General features: G+C 37.7%; 1 protein-coding gene across 3 annotated transcripts; it reads right to left on the reverse strand.

Moving 5' to 3' along the window:
* Window positions 1-16,529: 16,529 nt before the first annotated feature.
* LOC145159443 (Ankyrin repeat family protein) lies at window positions 16,530-19,597 on the reverse strand. 3 transcript variants are annotated; one of them, XM_079078452.1, is made up of 5 exons: window positions 19,386-19,597; window positions 19,196-19,272; window positions 18,156-18,994; window positions 17,630-18,062; window positions 16,530-17,531 (listed from the first exon to the last, which is right to left on the reverse strand). In XM_079078452.1, the coding sequence occupies exons 3-5, from the start codon at window positions 18,749-18,751 to the stop codon at window positions 16,737-16,739; spliced, it is 1,824 nt and encodes a 607-aa protein (XP_078934578.1). In that variant the 5' UTR covers window positions 18,752-18,994; window positions 19,196-19,272; window positions 19,386-19,597; the 3' UTR covers window positions 16,530-16,736. The 3 variants fall into 3 exon arrangements, with proteins under 3 accessions (XP_078934578.1, XP_078934569.1, XP_078934563.1); XM_079078443.1 differs by having other exon boundaries at window positions 19,186-19,272; XM_079078437.1 differs by having other exon boundaries at window positions 19,070-19,272.
* Between the last annotated feature and the right edge of the window lie 567 nt (window positions 19,598-20,164).

Here is a 20,164-nt window from a genome sequence, read left to right on the forward strand (position 1 = left end):
CATTCAGCCAACAATCACAACATCAGCTACTACTCCAACCGCTTCAACTGCTCCCGATCATGAAGGACCAAGAACTACCTTTGAAGCAGGAAGTCCTTCAGCTCCTGGAGTTTCCTCTCCTCCAAGGCCTGCTCATGACATTGCTTCTGAGAGACTTGCACAGGCCCTGGCAGCTCAAGAAGAAACTGGCCTTCCTCCTCGTGGAAAAGGCATATCTATTGATGAAGGTAGATCTGGGGGAGTTGAGCCTTCCAACACAGAGCTAAGGGTTGAGATTGGGGTGTTGAAACAGACAATCATCGAAAAAGATGTGCTGATAGGTAATATCGGTGTTCGTCTTTCAGATGTTGAAGCTGACAACAGGGCCAAATCAAAGCAAATATCTGATCTCCAAAATCACCTTGGAGCCTTGACTGCATGCTACTACGACTTGAAAAATAAGCTTTATGAAAAATTTGGTGATAAGTTCAAGACATCTGTCGTTCCATCAGAAGCAACTGAAGGTCTTTCTAGAGCCCCTGTCCAGCCTCCTTTAAATGACAATCTTGTAGATCCTCCACCTCCCAGAACCACACGATTTGTCAATCGATTCGAATCTGAGCCTGTCAATGCAAATCGTCGAATCACTATCAAGCACGGTAAGAGAAAAGTCATTGTTAACAAGAAACAAGGATTACTCTTCATGAGGAGCTCTGATGAGAACCGCAGTGGAGACCAACCTCAGCTCACATTGACTGATCTTAAAAAACGAAAGTTTGGTGATGAGTTTGGAAATCAATCGGGAATTAGGATGTGGGGATATCATGCTGATTTAAATATGTGGCTGGTGAAAAGGAAATTTGGCGCTCTTGAATACTACAAAAATGCACAAGATTTTTGTTCGTGGACAAAAATCGATCTTACAGAGCTTTCAAATGCTCCATTCCACAATCCCTCCAAGGATCCTCAGGCTTCTAACTTCAAACTCTTTCTGGAGAAACAAGTGAAAGAGATTTTTTTGGGATGAAGACTGCAGAATCTCTAGTTAGAAGAGACAAGGATGTGCTAGATCCTCGAACCAACGAGCCAATGAAGATAGTGTTGTGGCCTACTACTAAACAGACAAAAGAAATCCCAATTCCTCAACATTTTCAAGATGGATATCTGGATCGAATAGAATTCTAGGCCTTTGATGAGGTCACAACCACTGCAGTTATCAAGTTCTCCGACAGTGACACTGTTCTTCGACTTGCTGAAGCTAAGGATCTTCTGAGGTTCAGGGAAAGAGACATTCACACCTTGGCAAGTCATCAAATCATTTGCAAATTAGACATCTTGGAGTCAGCTGCTAAAGAATACATAGGAATGGTTGCAAAGATCATTTCCAACAAGCTTTAGATGGGGGCTATTGAAAGAACGGATGTGAGGCTGTTCGAGAACCCATGATAACAGAAGACCGAGCTGATGCTAGCCTCGAACCAAGGGGGATATTGATAGGTCATAGATTTGTGGTTTAGGCTAGGCAGTTATCTGTATATGTCTTGGTATGGTATTGGTCATGTTAGAGGTGTTTTGTAGCTAATTGTTTTGTGTTTACGGTCAGGGTTGTGTGTACGGCCGCACACGGGTTTACGGCCGTAAACCTGTGTAAGGCCAGCTATCCCCTATATATAGGGCTTATCTGTGTCTGTCAGCAGTTGACGTATGTGTGTGTAATCAAGGTGTACCAGACGGTTTACGGCCCTGCTATAAAATCATGTGCATTGCTTGAGTTAATTCTTCTCCTACTTCATTCTCATTGTGTTTGATTGCTATTTGTTTGATCACTGGTTTGGATCCTCATATTTAAGGGACTTAAAGGCGTGTGTAGCACCACTTGGTCTTCTTCCGGATATGGATGTGACACCCAGTCCCATATGTTCTCCATATCGCTCTGATTTCCTGCATAAAATATCAAACATGTAGATGTTTATGAGAAATAATGTATAGTACATATAATTTCCTATTATAGTGTGTGTGTGTGTGTATATATATATATATATATATATATATATATATGTAGATAGAGAGAGAGAGAGAGTAGATATTACCATATCTTAGGTAACTTTCTATATGGGTGGTATGTCGCATGCCTGTCTCTATTCCGAATATCCTCAAGGTGTACCCATCCTCTTGCATTAGGTCTTGATATAAGGCTCTAGTCTTCAGGGAGTCGATCTATGCTACTGATCCGAAGATCCTCTAGTCGTAGGCCTCGTCCTAATCTCTTAACTAGGCGTACTAAACTACTGATCTATAAATCCTCAAGCGTTTAGATTGTCAACTACGACATCCAGGGTTTGGCGTGCGTCGTCAGACGATAATAAAACTTAGTTGCGAATTCTATGTCTAGTTGTGGTACGACCGCAGTACTTGACTAGCCTTAGGATTCGTTTTTGACCTAAAATCTGAAGTTGTGATTTGAATTGATAGTTTTTATGATACATGAGTGTATTTATAAGAGTTCATATAACTTTTTATCTGATTAGTATTTGATTAGGGTATTTTATTAATTCTATGTTTGTGTACCTCAAGACCACAAGGATTGGCCAGGTAAGAAAAGTTGGAGGGCAGGACCATTTTAGCATATAGTCGTTCTGAAATCCAGCAACCCAAACGACAAATTTTTCCAGCCTAGGCACCTCTCCCGTAACTAGTCTATCTGTACAATAATTAATAGTAATACTTTTATTAGGTTTAACTAATTTAGAGTTTTATGCCCTAGGTTATAGTCATAGTTCCTAAGGAATTACTATTTCTCTATAACATGTTGCTCTGATACCAATCTGTCACACCCCCCGCCGACGGTGGAAACGCCAGGCGGTGCGAACGAGGAAAGATTGGACTAAGGCATATATATATATATATATATATATATATATATATATATATATATATATATATATATATATATATATATATATATATATATATATATATATATATAGAACATAACACAAAAGGATATCACAAACATTTATTTTATTTGTTATAAATTATTTTTGGATTACATTGTTTTAAAAGACAAGCACGCAATCTAAACATCACTAGAAACGATAAACAGATGGAACTAAACTCCAACAGCTTCCTTGAAGACTTCATACTCTTTGACATGACTATCGTCCACACTCATCTCCCTGAGAATACATGTATTTTTGGAAACGTCAACATATTGTTGGTGAGTGCACATGCTTTTATAGTTTTTTGGCTTTTATTGGGTTGTATTAATTTAAGAATCCTTTTTCTTTTAGAAATTTTTTTCCTAAAGTATTTTATCAGCCCTAACTTACTATCTTTTAGGATATCTAATGATCCTATCTTATTATCCTTTTAGGATATATTTATTAATCCTTATTTACTGTCTTTATAGGATATCTAATGATCCTAATGTATTTTATCTACTACACTAAGGCGTCACTAATGGTAGTCTGATCTCTAAGGTGATCTAATGTATTACCATGAGCCCCCATAATCGACATTGTTTGACTAATAATTTTCCCCGCCACGACACTTCATCGGGCATCGAATAGTGAATAATACGAAAGTTATCATGTCGGGATTGTAGCCAGAAATCGTAGGTGTGGTTGTTAGTGTTGGGTTATGAGCAAAACATCAATCCTATGGTGCACATGCATATGCTAAAGCTTTGGATCTAGGTTTTTCTAATTGTACATGCAATAATCATCCAAACCTTGCAAACCCTAATCTAGCATACAACAAAAATCGAAATCTACATCTAATGAAGAGTTAGGATATTACCTTTGATTATAGCTTGATGATCTTGAGCCTTTGAGAACTTAGCACCTCAAATGTGATGTCTTTGATAGATCACAAACACCATAGCAATTGGAGAATACAAGAGAGAGAGAGGAGGAGGAGGAGTGCAAAAATCGGCTCTAGTAATCCTTAGGATTAAGTCTAGCCGAAAATATGAAGCCAAGGGGTCTTTATATAGGTGAGTTGCTAGGGTTTCAGTCAAAACCCTAATTAGATTGCTTAGGCCTTAAGCAGTCCACATGATCCTTCCAGAAGGCCCCTATGGACGATTTCTATGTGGGCTTCCCCATAGAATTCGTCCATCCCTTCTTTAGGGTTCCTCAGCCCATATTGCAATTATCACATAATTACAATATCAGTCCCCTTAATTCAATTAACCTCTTTTTGATCACAAAATTAATTCTAAATTAATTCTTGACCAATGTTAATTAAATAACATGATTACTCTTTTAATATATTATTCATATAATATATTAATAAATCACTTTTATCCTCTTTCTCAATTATTCATCCAGTCAAGTTGCTTTGGTGAAGGCAACCCAAAAGGACCATGCTACTACCGGGTCAAGTACATAGCAAATATAGTTATGGGCTTAGACACCTAATCCAATAGTCTCCCACTTGGATAAGTCTAATAACTATAAATGCAAGTACGACTTCAAAATCCGATTAGCAATCGTAGCTCTCAAAAGTCACTGTCAAACTCTGACACGTCTTTTAGATAGGGGATCGTATAGTCCTCCATTCTCAAGATATTGTGTGGACAATCACATGGAACATAGTCATACTTATTGTCCAGCAGTATGTTTCTCGATCTCTGATTTGTCTGACATAGAACTTAATTGAACACATCAATTCAGTTTTGACCGAGCCTGACACATAAGTCAAAACAAAATCATCGAGGGGCCCAAGATATCGCTTTTTGCCTCGTAGGATAAAAGGAAAAGATAAACTTCGACTTATATGCTTGTACTATTTACTCATCAAATCGTACACATAATGCGTTTTATAACATCAAGTTACTGATGCGTTTACGCATTATCAATGCACAACCGACTCGTAAACAACAACTCATATATCTAGGTTTAAAGACTATATGATATTATCGTCTCACAATCACTCGTGATTAATTCCATGAAGTGATTCATGTGAGCGCGGGTTTAATCCAATACTCAAATCTTATTTCAGAAGCACTCATGAACGTTGCAGCAAACCTTTGCTATGTCTAAACGCTTAGACAATCTACAAGCCAATTCATGTCAGTCTTCTTTCATATTTAATTCCAACATATGATATACTGTGGATAGTTTAAATAATCTTATTATTTAGGAAGTCAAAACATGCAAAGTGAAACAATAGAAAATAATCAACATAAGACAGTAACATTACTTATAAATAATACTCCTTTATTTAATCATCAAATGTTAATTACAATTCATCTATTACAAGTTTCTAAAAGCTATCTAATCACTAAAACTAATATCGTCCTTCAGCCCAATGCTCCTAGCGTACTGCAAGTGCTTAACCCTACTCAGTCCCTTTGTAAGCGGATCTGCTGGGTTATCCTCTGACGATACCCTCTTCACTATGAGGAGTACCTCTTCTACCCGATGTCTAATGAAATGATATTTTATGTCGATATGCCTGGATCCGCCATGATCCCTCGGTTCCTTGGTTAAGGCAACCACACCTTCGTTATCGCAGAAAATCTCCATAGGCTCCTTTATGGCAGGTACAACTCCAAGGTCTCTGATGAAGTTCTTTAGCCATATTGCCTCCTTCGACGCTTCACTCACTACTATGTACTCTGATTCGCACGTTGTATCAGCTACGGTCTCCTATTTGGAACTTTTCCATGTCACTGCTCCTCCATTTAGGGTAAAGAACCAGCCCGAATGAGAGCGGAAATTATCTCGGTCGGTTTGAAAACTGGCGTCACTATACCCTCGTACTCTCAAGTCATCACTCCCACCGAGGATAAGAAACCAGTCCTTAGTCCTCTGCAGGTACTTAAGAATGTTCTTTACCGCAGTCCAATGAGCTCTACCAGGATTCCCTTGATATCTGCTGACCATGCTCAAAGCGAAGGCCACATCAGGTCGAGTACATATCATAGCAACCATGATTGAGCCAACTGCGGAAGCATAATGTAATCTGCTCATCTCTGCTATCTCGACATCAATACTCGAACTTTGAGTCTTACTCAACTTGGTATTGCTTTGGATCAGTAAATCCCCTTTCTTGGAATTTTCCATGCTAAAACGTTTTAACACTTTATCCAAGTAAGTACTTTGACTAAGTCCTATTAGTCTCTTACTCCTATTTCTCAATATCCTTATCCCTAGAATATAAGCAGCTTCTCTGAGGTCCTTCATAGCGAAGCACTTCCCAAGCCAGGACTTAACCTCCTGCAAGGTTGGGACGTCGTTTCCTATGAGCAGTGTGTCATCCACATACAAAACGAGAAAGCTAACTATACTCCCACTGGCTTTGACATATACACAGGACTCATCATCGCTTCTCGAGAAACCAAACTCTTTGACTTTCTCATCAAAACAAAGATTCCATCTGCTAGATGCTTGTTTCAATCCATAGATGGATTTCTCAAGCTTACACACTCTATTAGGGTGCTCTGCATTGACAAAACCCTCTGGCTGACTCATGTAAACATATTCAGCCAACTTCCCATTAAGGAAGGCGGTTTTGACATCCATCTGCCATATTTCATAATCATGAAACGCAACTATGGCTAGCATAACCCTTATAGACTTAATCTTTGCTACTGGTGATAAGGTCTCGTCATAGTCAACTCCGGGAGTTTGAGTAAATCCCTTCACAACCAATCGCGCCTTATACGTGTGTACTTTCCCATCCATGTTAGTATTCTTCTTGAATATCCATTTGCACTCGACCGTCTTACGACCTGGCACATTGTCAACCAAGTTCCAAACTTGATTGTCATACATGGACTGAATCTCGGTGTACATAGCCTCTTTCCATTTCGCAGACTCCGGGCCCGCCATGGCTTCTTTGTAGTTGTTAGGTTCATCCAAATTTATTAGTGTACTATCACTAATAAACGTATCACCTCCACTTGTTATATGGAAACCATACAACACAGGTGGAACACTAACTCTACTGGAACGTCTAAAAGGTAAGGATTCGTCAATCGGTTCAACAGGAGTTTCCTCCTCGGGTTGAGCGTCGGTGTTATAGGTTCCTTCATCGTTTGATTCTTGAAGCTCTTCAAGATCAATTTGCCTCCCACTGTCCTTTTGGCATATGACTTCTCTTTCTCGAAAAACCCCTCTCCTTGCAATGAAGACAATATTGTCACTCGTTCTATAGAAGAGATATCCAAAGGACTTCTGCAAATAGCCGATGAAAATACATCTCTCACTTTGAGGTTTGAGCTTGTTGTGAGTCTCTCGTCTTACGAAAGCCTCGCAACGCCAAACCTTAATATGTGCCAATGAGGGAATCTTCCCTGTCCACATCTCATGAGGTGTTTTGGCAACCTTCTTAGTTGGGACTAGATTAAGGATATGAGCGGCAGTCTCTAAGGCATACCCCCAGAATGAGATAGGTAACGAAGCTCGAATCATCATGGAACGAACCATGTCCAACAGGGTTCGATTGCGCCTCTCAGCCACACTATTCAACTGCGGCGTCCTAGGTGGCGTCAATTGCGAAACAATTCCACATTCCTTGAGGTAGTCGTGGAATTCAATACTAAGGTACTCATCTCCTCGATCGGATCGGAGCATATTAATTTTCCTGCCCAGCTGATTCTCCACTTCTTGCTTAAACTCTTTGAACTTTTCAAAGGTTTCTGACTTGTGCTTGATTAAGTAGATATACCCATATCTGCTATAATCATCGGTAAAAGTCACATAGAAGCGGTTTGCATCCCTTGTGGTGGATCTAAAGGGTCCACATATATCCGTATGTATGAGATCCAATAAAACCCTCACCCCTTTCACAAGTACCAGTGAAGGGTGACTTGGTCATCTTTCCAAGTAAACAAGATTTGCATGTGTCATCCGACTTGAGGTCGAATGAATCCAACACTCCATCCTTTTGGAGTTGGGCTATGCGCTTCTTGTTGACATGTCCAAGACGATAATGCCACAAGCATGCTTTGTCCAAACCATTGGACGAATCAATATGAAACACATTATTTCCTAAGTTATCTACAACATTCACAGTTTCATATACTCCATTACAAGGAAATGCTTCAAAATAGAAAATACCATTCAAGAAAGTATTAATAAAACCAATTTCATTATTAAACAAAAATTTAAAGCCTTATCTGTACAAACCATGAAAAGAAATAATGTTTCTCGCCATTTCTAACGAGTAGCAACAATCATTTAAATCTAAACCTAACCCACTTCTAAGCACTAAAGAGTAAACTCCAATCTTGGTGACAGGCGACACTTTCCTATTCCCCATGATCAAGTTCATCTTCCCATGCTCCACATCCCTACTTCTTCTTAGACCCTGCAAATCAGAACAAATGTGAAAACCACATCCTGTATCAAGGACCCAAGAAATAGCATGTGATGAGTTGTTAGATTGAATAGTATAAATACCTGTGAAGGGGGGCTTTATCTTCCTATCCTTGATGTCCTGCAGATATTTCGGGCAACTTCGTTTCCAATGCCTTTTGTCGTGACAGTAGAAACACTCTGCTTCCTTTGGGTTGGAAGAGGGGGTAGCAGAACCAACTTTGGTCCCACTAGAATAAGATCCATCATGGGGTTTACCCTTGTGGCTCTTAGAAGGATCATTCCTCTTCTTTCATTTCCCTTGCCCAATAGCCAAGACAGGGGAAACAGTTGTAGAAGCAGATGCAACAGATTTTCCTTTTAGACTACTCTCAGCAGTCCTTAGCAGGACTTGAAGCTTGCTCAGAGTGACCTCCTCCTTGTTCATATGATAGGTCATACGAAACTGGTCATAACAAGGAGGCAAGGAGTGTAGAATGATATCTATGGCCAGCTCCTCGTCGAAGTTCACATTCAACTTTAGCAAGCGGTCCAAAAACCTTTGCATTTTCTGCAAGTGCGATGTGATGGACTCTCCATCCTTCATTTTGGTAGTGATCATCGAGGCGATGATCTCGTACCTTTCCTGCCTAGCACTTTGATGGCACCTTTCCATCAAATCTTGGTGCATCTCGTATGGATAGTAGTCCTCGTAGGACTTTTGGAGTTCAGCAGTCATGGTTGCGAGCATGATGCAGTGAACCTTCGTAGCATCTCGCTCATGAGTTTCGTACGCCGTAAATTCCTGGGGAGTAGCAGTGTTCGCGTTAACCTCCTTCAGCTCCTTGTCGAGAACATACTATTTATCCTCATAGCGGGTGACCATGTGAATGTTGCGGATCCAATCATTAAAATTGGTTCCATCAAATATCACCCTCCCACACAAGTTCATGAGTGAGAATGAGCCAGAAGGGGTCGAGCCGGAAGCGTTGTTGTTTTGAGTAGACATCTGAAATAGAAAAGGAACAAAGTTTAGATTAGATAATAATCCCCAATTAAACACCCAAATGAGAAATTAGGGCTAGGACCCAACATGATTATTTACAATTCAGAAGAGGGATGCCGTAATCTAATTGCAAATAATATGAAGGTAGGTAAATGACGATTTACCAATTTCCACCATGAAAAAAGAAAAGGATTTAAGTTTTAAATGAATTGAAATTCCTAGATTCTTTTGAGATTCATTGAACTTTTCAATGGCATGTTTAAATCTCGATTATGCCATTCAAATTTGTGACTGGGATACCGAGGATCATAAACAAGGTGTGAATAACCATGCAAATGTACTTGGTACTCTCGATGTCATTTACCACCTAACCAATGTGCCGGTTAACCACACACGCTCCATTGATCTATGATAAACTTCGAGCTACCCTTTGCCACCATTGCTAGTCCCAAATTAGTGTGTCGGTTAACCACACACGCTCCACTAACGACTTGGCAAGGTGCAAAGTGTAATTTCATGAAATAGCATACATTTTCACATTTTTCCTAAAGTAACTAAGATTGAGAATTTATAAAAACATTTAGTTACTTTATATAATCATTATACTTATTAATGAGGAATTAGTTGTCATATCCTACCCGTTCGGCTAACGACCCTCCACCAATCAAGGAAGCGGTGGGTGAGAGTGGACACCCATTAAACCACCATTTTATAGGCAGGGACCTTATACCCCCCTTATAGATCGGCTTCGTGAATGAGACCTACTAACGGTAAGACTGACTTATCTTATACATATATATAATTATTAATCTTTTAATATTATAATAGTATAAGGGTTGAATTTTAAACTTTTAAAACTCTAGGGTTTAGAATTTAAATATTTCGAAATTAAAACTATTAATCAAAATTTTAAATTCCCAAACTTGATGGAAAGTTTTGAAACTTTTCAAAACCTTCTAGATCAAATTTCAAATAATTTGTGATTATCTAAATTTGACCTAATTCAATTTATAACAAGATAATTCATATTAAATAATACAAATAATTTATTTAATCATATAAACAAGTAATTATCTTATTATTTAACAATTATCTTCTAATTGAATGAGGATAATCAATACCATATTGAAAAAATCGGATTTTATCAACTAAAAACGTTTATGGTAATTATCCCAACCCAATTAAAGTCAAAATCCTGAAAAATATGCTAACAGACGAGCCGAATTGCCGAGTCACTGACTGGACTCGTCGAGTAGCCCTGACTCGTCGAGTTCATCAGGCAGAAGCAGAATTTTCGATTTTTCAAGCTTTGAACAAATTAGCTATGTATCAAATATAATAGAAAAACGACGTAGGCTCTGATACCACTGTTGGGTTATGAGCAAAACATCAATCCTATGGTGCACATGCAAACCCTAAAAGTCCACATGATCCTTCCAGAAGGCCCCTATGGACGATTTCTATGTGGGCTTCCCTATAGAATTTGTCCATCCCTTCTTTAGGATTCCTCAGCCCATATTGCAATTATCACATAATTACAATATCAGTCCACTTAATTCATTTAACCTCTTTTTGATCACAAAATTAATTCTATATTAATTCTTGACCAATGTTAACTAAATAATATGATTACTCTTTTAATATATTATTCATATAATATATTAATAAATCACTTTTATCCTCTTTCTCAATTATTCATCGAGTCAAGTTGCTTTGGTGAAGGCAACCCAAAAGGACCATGCTACTACCAAGTCAAGTACATACCAAATATAGTTATGGGCTTAGACACCTAATCCAACAGTTAGACCCCGTATATAGATCTATACATATCTTTCTAGCTCTCGTAAGATTAACAATTATATGTATCGGGGAATGTCGAATTTAATCAAGGTCTTTGGATGAATATTAACAGCTCACTAACGCATTGACCTTAGGTATTTATCTTTTTTTAATCCTTCCTAGGGATTTCCTATAACTATCACAATATAAATCTTTTATCTTATATTTGATAATTATAACTATTGATCTCATAATTATTTTGTATATATAAGTATTCATATATACACCCTAATTATGGTTATTTGAAAACATGATATTTAGGCAGAGTAACAACTAGGTACGGTGCATATCCCTATATTTGACCAACATAACTTCTAGATACTACGTTATCCTAGGGATTTGGCCATTATAACATCTAGGTATTATCTCTTCCTAACTATCAGGTATTATATCTCTTAGACATAACATCATTGCTTACAACTAGGCATAATATCTATAGCTATATTATCCCAAGGCTTTAAGTTTTATAAAATAATTTTATATTTACAGATACAAATATCTTTTGATAAAACTATTTGATAAGCATGTATCCCCCCACCCCCCGCGTAAAACATCTAAAATAGTAAAATAAGGGTCGTGAACTCACCCTAGTCGCGTGAAACCTTTGATGTAGGGTTGAATCGGGCTCGGGACTCCGGTGACCGCTCCAAAAGGTGGCAGCTTTGAGATAGAGCGTGAGAGAAAAGATTGAAGGTGTGCAGAAATGGAATGGCACTGCCTTCTATTTATAGTCAAGTTTTGGAGTTGTGCGTCGGGCGAATATCTGCGCGTCGCGCGTGATCATCATGGCTCCACAAGAAGTTGCCACGCGTCACTCCTCCACTCGGCCACGTCTCTCGTAGTTTACTCGAATCTTGTGTCAGCTGCACAACGTGCTGAGACGCGTGCAGATTTTTTTTTGAAAAAATCATAACTTCTTCGTGCGAGCTCCGATCTAAGCCTTCTTTATATTTATGTGATGATCTCAAAGGGTACTACAACTCTCCTTTAGGTTGTTTATGCTAGTTTTGACTTACATTTTTGTGCCTAACGGGAATAAAAATAAACGATTTTACAAAATTCATCTCTCTCTCTCTCTCTCTCTCTCTCTCTCTCTCTCTTACGGATCCCGTTTTCGGCAAACTCTTTCCTAAAGTTTATATCTTGAGGAGTACTACGAAACTCCTTTTTGCACTTTTAGTCAAAACTCAACCAACCTCTAAGTACCGTTTTGACGTAATTAATTTTAATTACGTTGTTGATTTCTATCTTTATAAAATCTATAACTCTTTCCTTTGGATTCGGATTTTTACGAATCTTATATCCTTGAGTTCACGTTAACGAGTACTATCCAAGTGCGTTAACCAACTTAGAAAACGTTACAACTTTTCGGACGCTAATTTTTTAGCCTATTGGACGTTTTAATAAATAAATGTAATGACACATCTGATTCTTATTATCTAAAAAATCAAATATTACAACTTTAAGCTATTACATCTGTTTCCCTACTCTTTCCTGATGGTGATCAGTGACGGAAACCTCTCGGTTGTCACATGTTACACTATCACGGGTCATCTTGGTACGCCATCTTGATTAATTTGATGTGTCATTATGACTCTATTGACCCGCGTATGCTATGTAGTCCTCTTTGATGCTCAGAAGTTACTGATGCTCAAGAAATACATCATGTTGTGCCATCATGATGGATGTTGGGCCACTAATGTTCATGTTGTACCACTATGACACAAGGTGCTCCATCATGTGTGTTGTTGATATACATGTGTTGTATGACATGGAAGAATGTTCTAGAAGATGTTGTATGACGAAATATGATTAGTTGTTACCTTTCATGGGCCTATGGGCCAATAGGCTTGACCCATTATGGTTTTAGATCTAATCCTTCAAGTATAAATATGGATGCATGCTAGATCATTTTGTATCTTGAATTCTAGAGTGTTAAACGAATCTCTGTGAAAATTGTACTTGTAATTTCTGATTGAGAGCTCTGAAATAAAGAACACTCCCCTCCTGCCCGTGCACATAGGTCACCTTGACCGAACCACATAAATATTGTGTCTTGTGTACTTTTAGTTTTACTTGTTATCCGCTTTATTTCCTAACACTTTTTAATTGTAAAATCTTGAGCCTCCAAAAAATTAACTATGTAGAACAATGTGGAAATCCCAATAAATGATTCGTAATTCAAAAATATAAATAAACCTCATAAGGGTATTAAACTCATCGACTTAGAATGATCCATGTTACTCCTTTTTTTAAAGGTAAACAACTTTAAATAAATGACATCGTTACTATTTGTGTGTCTTTACTCTTTGTTTGACACACATTATGCTTGAAGGCCTATTAAGTTACCATTCTACTTTTATTAAACAAACTTTAGAACCTCGCACACAAATTTCATTTAATCAATATATTTGATTATGATTATACTTAAATATTTTAAACCTACGAAAAAGCTCATGCAAATTCCAAACACCACAATACCAAAGTGAATTTCTTAAAGATTGGAATAATGCCACTTAAGCTTTCACAAATCTCTAACTGTTAAAAACATATGAGTAAACGAACTTTGGTAGGCACGAAATAAAGAATGTCACATGCACTGCATTGAAAATCTTTAACTATTAAAAACTAATTATAAGATATCCATGCTCAAGACCCACTAGCCAAATTACTCAACATGTGAGTAAAAGGAACATGTGAAACTAATTATCAGTAAAAGAATGTTTTCAAATGTAATAAAAAAAAACTATATAACAACCAAATAATTGTCAAATTATAGAAATTATTTAATTCTGAAAAATAATGTGCATGTGATGAACTCAAGATACCTTCAAATGAAAATCATAAAAGAAAAACTATTGGGCATCACATATATATGCTAGCACAATTTCTGTGGGTTTCTCTATGGGAATCTAATTCTCATGTAGCTTACAAAATATATTGAATATCTTAAATTACTGCTTCCAAAAACCTTGGTCCCATGATTAATCCTAATTAATCTCAATCACAGACATTCTTTTTCAGATCCTTGATTGCCACAAACCACATATCACAGGTCAATGAAAGAAAATATTGAATCGATATGGTACACTTTCAGTTTGATTTATATACTAACATAAGTAGTTGCTCATGCATCGTAGATCAAAATATATACACAAGATTCATGTATCAAACAAAAATAGACAATACACGAGACTGAGGACTAGATAAGGATAAACAACACATATATCAACTAGATTAGACAAAAAAATTCAACTAAATACCCAAAAAAGATGAGGTTCAAAGAAATACAAGGCCTAGATCCAATTAGGGTTCAAACAAATGCTAAGGATTACATGTTATGCCCTAAGTGAGATGTGAACCACAAACTCATACACAACACACAAGGGTTTACAAGGCCCAAGTAGCCAAGTGAAATAATTGAATGCTTTCTATAATAATAATACCAATCACTCCATATTGGATTTTTAGATTTAAACTTTTCAACCAAGTGTTTGGACCAAACTATGAACTCTCCCAATCTCCCCCTTCCCCTTGAGTTAACATGCAACATATACGTAAATTATGCTTCAACCTCAACTAGTCTTTAAAACACATGCAATTTAAAGATGTTGATTATATTTCGACAATCAATTTGTATGAACAGTTAAGTACATATAGATATCAACAGATAGTATTTACTAATGAGTATAACATAATGGAAATACAACATTTGAGAGGACATGTGTTTAGAAAATACAATGTACTTGCGTCCATAGATTTATTCTGGAACTATCATTAAACACTATGGGGTCCCCTTTTCTTTTTACAGTTGCTATGGAGTGGTTGTAAAAAATGCAATCCACTCATGTCTCTCTCTCTCTCTCTCTCTTACCTGGGATAAATAATGGAACACGTGATTTGTGTATTTCACATTTTTTTATGCCGATGATGCCATTTTTTAGGAAGAATGGTATGAGGATAATGCTTGGAATATTGTGTGGTGGCTTCAATGTTTTTTCATCGCACCTGAAAAATTAATTTACATAAAAGTAAGTTAAATGGGATTGGAGTGTCGTGTCATGATGTACAAAATTTGCTGATTTTATAGGTTGTGACATCTCTATACTTCCATTTGTTTATCTTCGGATTCTAGTCGGAGCTAATATTGCTCGAGTTAATGAGTGGAAAGTTGTCGATAAATTCAATGCTAGTCTTTCAAACTAGAAAGTTAAAACTTTATCTGTTGGAGAAAGATTGACGTTGACGAAATATGTAGTTGGGAGTATCACCATTTATTACATGAGTATTTTTAAAGTGTCTGCGGCTTTCATTAACCACCTCTTGTTTATAAGAAACATATTCTTTGTGGGTGTGATATGGGTGAAAAGAATCTAACGTGGATAAAATGGAAGAAAGTTATAGTTAGAAAGTAAGATGGCGGGTTAGGAGTTAAAAGTTTATACACTTTTAATAGAGCCTAATGTACATATGGAAGTGGTGGCTCCTAAGTACTACTAAGGCGCTATGGGGGGATGCTATTAAAGAGATTTTTTGTGATAATGGTTGGTTGGGTTCTTTTATTCCTTGAGCCTGCGTTCGATTTGGACCGATATGTTTAGATCAAACAAAAGTCTCCAAGATAAAGAGGTTGATTTCGATGATTTTTTATCCAGAAAAGTGAGCAATGGATGTAATACTAGATTTTTGGAACGGTTAAACCAAAGAGCATGCTTTTTGACTGCAATCTTTCTTTTGGATGTCGAATAGGAACATACAATTAAAATCCAATTGGGTTGATTTCTTGCAAGACCCTATGCTTCACACAAATGATTTAGTACAACGAAATGCCTTAAAGAATATGGTTCGTGAAGCATCTGGCTTACTGATACTCTCATTCCCATTGAGAGAGTCGGCAAGCTAGCTTGCTCGCATTTTAGAAACGTTAGCGATCTTGCCCTTCCTTGAAATAGAGGTGAATAAACGTAATTGTTCTTGTCAGCCACTCTTTTTAATTTTCTAACATCTTGCTAGTTTCTTTTAACTTAATTATAAAATATTGTCGTTTCAAAAAAATCAACTTTTTAGAATAATGTGGAAATCCAAATAAATGACTTGTAATTCCAAAAATATAAATGGAACTCGTAAGGTTATTAAACTCATCAACAAAGAATGATCCATGTTATTCCCAATTTAAAGGTAAACAACTTCAAATGGCATCCTTACTATTTGTGTCTTTACTCTTTGTTTGACACACCTTATGCTTAAAGGCCTATTGAGTATTTAGTTACCATTCTACTTTTAATAAACAAACTTTAGAACCCTCGTACACAAATTTCATTTAATCCACATTTGATCATATCATTATAGTTAAATCTTTTAAAACTATGAAAAAACTCATGCAAAATCCAAACACCACATTACCAAAGTGAAATTCTTAAAAGATTGGAATAATGCCACTTAAGCTTTCACAAATCTCTATTGTCATATCACTTCTACAAAGATCATTTGACACAAGATTCATTCATTCATTCAACAGGACCCACAAAGATCCAAAATTTCTTCATCACTTCTTAAAACACAACACATTTCATCACATCATATCATTACCATCATCATCATCATTATCATCCCTTCAACAAAAATGGAGGAAGGTGTTGCTCCAAGACCCCCAACAGCTCCCGCCCCTGTCCCGCCTCCTCCATCACCACCCCACTCAACCGCTTCACCGCCTCCACCAACCGCCCCCTCAGCTGCTGCGACAACAAACAACCGCCCGCCTTCACACACTCCCTATACAGCGGTAAATACGCAATCGCCACCCTCAAAGGCCCCGGTAAATCCATCAAACTAATCGGAGATTCACCCCACTTTGAAATACTAACAAAATTAAAGTAATGAACCTCGCCGGAGCTCACTCCGGCGAAAAACGCCGCCTCCGACCACTCCTCCTGTAAAAACTTCCGGAGCTCCGGCGCCACCGAGTCGTCATCCGACCGCGAAATCGAATCCGCCACCGCGTACGTGGCGGCAGGGTCGCCGAGGAAATTGGATTGGAGGAGGAAGGCGACACCTTCTAGGGAGCCGCCGGAGCGTTCTCCGGCGGCTTTGAGGATTTCGATACTGAGTGCCGCTAGGACGTGTTGGGGGACGTGAGGGAGGAGATAGGCGGCGATGTCGACTTGGCTGGAGGAGGTGGCGGCGGTTAGGGCTAGACAAAGTTCCATGTCCCGGCAGCCTCGTTTCACGAACCACTGGACCACCTGCATGCAACCGCGTTCGGCAGCTCTCATTAGTGGGCCCAGGAAAGCCATCGCGTTTCCTTCTTCCACTAGACATTCCATGGTGGAGATTTTTGAGTAGTGGGAGGCAAATCCTAGGGCTAAATCAACGTCTACATCCAAGCTGTTTCTTTGAGCAATCTGGAATGGAATGGAATCAGAGAAGAGTGGAATGGAATCAGAGAAGAGTGGAATGGAATCAGTGATTCCATTCCATCCAAAAAAAAAAAAAAACTTACTTGCAATAAGATGCGAACAAGCTCTGTGCTTCCGAATCTTGAAGCTTCAAGAAAGCATTGATTGACATTATCGGCGCCTCCTTCTACTAACATGGCCAGCAAACCTTGAATTGCAGTTGCTGACATACCTGATGCCCAACCAGGATCAAAAGAACTAGAAAATAAAGTAAGAGGAAAACAAGCTGCATCGAATGCTTCTGTGAAATCCTTCCCTGTTAAATGATTCCCAGCAAGATCCAAGAAAGTCTTGAAAGCTGACAACTGTAATTGAACCTGAGCAGCGGAATTCTGATTCACTCTGTCTTTATTCCCTTGACAACGGGAATGGAATCCTATACATTTCAATGCCCATTCCGTGAACTTCTGGACTTTAGCACCAGCTTCGGCTTTTAACACTTCATCCCCATTACACTCCTGTAATCGTTCATGTAACCTAAAAGGAAAAAAAATCAGGGTGCTATCGATTAAATAACAGAAAAGGTGAAGAGGAAGAGGAAGAGGAAGGGGAAGGGGAAAAGAAAATTACCGTTTTGCCATTACGGATACGGTATCTGCAAGGCTCATAGTGCGGCTTTGACAGGCGGAAACACATGAAGCTAAGAAGGAAGTTCTTAATGCTGCTCTTGTGAAATCAGAAGCACCATTGGAGATTATGGTTTTGATTAAAGCAGTGATTCCATCGAGTTCATGATGGGTGCTCAAAAACCAAATTGAATCGAGTGAAATGCAGAGAGCATCGTTAAGTGTTTGTGGATCTGCTAAAGAGATCAAACTTTCTGCGAGTTCCCAATCATGGGAACTCACTGCACCTTGAAACAATCGCCCCAATTCAATCCTATCTTGTCTACTAAGTTTCTTCTCTTGTGAACATTTTTCAAATTTTATAGCTCCAGAATCTGTTGAGAGCAAGGTGGATTTACTTACAAGAGGTGATGATTCTTTTGAGAACACCACGTTTTCATCATCCCTGTCGTCTGATTTGCAGGTTACAGTATCGTTATTTTGAGTCTCTATTCTAGTTTCATCGGTTTCCATCTCATCAGATTCATGGTTTGTATGATTTCCTAACAAAAATAAGGCTTCCTCATCTCCCACGGCTGCCACAACTTTCTTTTTATCCATTTTTCTAAAAGCTCTTGATCAATTAACAGCTTGAAGATGATAAAATCAATCCCTTGAAGCAGCAGCAGGATGCATCCCAAACGTTGATTGTTTTTCTCTCCGATAAAAAATCGCAGATGTAACAGATTTGATTTTGATTTATTTCCCTCGAGCTTATCTCAATAAACAGTTTGCAACAACTAAAGAGATCCGGATATCGATCTTACGTTCAGCGAAAACGAAACCCAAATCGGTTCGAGATTCCTGTTTGTTCACGGAACGATCTAGGTTAAACGCATCGTGAAATTTGTAGAAAAAAGAGATGCTTGTAAGTTGTACCCCATACGCAGAAACAATTTCCCTAAATTTAGAACGTATCACACAAGGGGCTTCAAGAGTACAAGCAAAGAAATCCAAAAGATCATAAAATCCAGAAAACCCGGTCAAGTCCCAACCTTATCTTACCAATTACCGACAATCATCGTCCGTAAAAATGGAATCCAAGAACACCCGAACTACCACAAGAATCTGGGTTCCGTTATCTGAATGAATAGACACCAAAAACGAAAAGTTCTCAAAAGGGAAGTTGAGAAGATGGATGAAAAAAACAAATGGGCATAGATGATTAGATTAGCGATAAAAATTAACAACAAACCTGATAGATCGATCGACCGATTGATTGATTAGGGTCGAAGGAGAGTGCGTGTGTGTGAGAGAGAGTCACCTTGGCTGGATGGTATTTCTGCAAATGAGTTTCTCGCCTCACCTTTACCTTTCCCCACTGCTCTCTCTCTCTCTCTCTCTCTCTCTCTTTCCCCCCTCTCTCTTTCTTTCTCTCTCTACGTTAATACATCTTTTTAGGTTTTTTTGGTTTCTTGAAAGAATATATGTGGTGAATTTGAGAAGTCTGTAAATTTGTTGTTTGGTTTGAAAAAATTTAAACCACAGGGTTTGTTTGGTCCATTCGTTTGTATTGGAAGATCATTCATTTTGATTGAATAAAACTTAAAAAAGTTTTTGATAAAATTAGTTGGTAGTTACAGATTTAAAGATAAAAGTTGTAATTTTTATTTATATATTAATGTTTAATAAAATTAGTTAAAAGTTTTTGAAATATTATGATATTTTTTTAAAATTCTAAACAGAACATAATTTAAAGAAAAAAGATATATATGTCCATTTACAAAAATATAAAAAAGTTTTTTTGTTTAAGTTAAACATATCGAAGCTTTTCAAGTTTTTTTTTTTTAAAACTAAAACTAAAATCTTAAAAACTGTATGGCTGTGTGTACCCTAAAACTAAATTTTTTAATAATGTGGTCCTATAAATAGTTTACGGGGGATATAAATCCTTTTGTTCTTTTTGCTTCTTTTAAACGATTTTCTTGTTGTTTACGTTATTTGTTTTCTCATGTTTGATATGAATTTTACTAT

The sequence above is a fragment of the Lactuca virosa genome, chromosome 1 (assembly GCF_052849685.1).
Source record: "Lactuca virosa cultivar CGN04683 chromosome 1, Lactuca_virosa_CGN04683_v6, whole genome shotgun sequence".
Taxonomy (NCBI): domain Eukaryota; kingdom Viridiplantae; phylum Streptophyta; class Magnoliopsida; order Asterales; family Asteraceae; genus Lactuca; species Lactuca virosa.

Coding starts and splice junctions, on each gene's coding strand:
- LOC145159443 (XM_079078452.1), bottom strand. CDS start 18,751: ATGGATAAAAAGAAAGTTGTGGCAGCCGTGGGAGATGAGGAAGCCTTA. Junction 18,063..18,155: donor GTATCCGTAATGGCAAAACG/GTAATTTTCTTT, acceptor TTTTCCTTTTAG/GTTACATGAACGATTACAGG. Junction 17,532..17,629: donor TTGTTCGCATCTTATTGCAA/GTAAGTTTTTTT, acceptor ATTCCATTCCAG/ATTGCTCAAAGAAACAGCTT.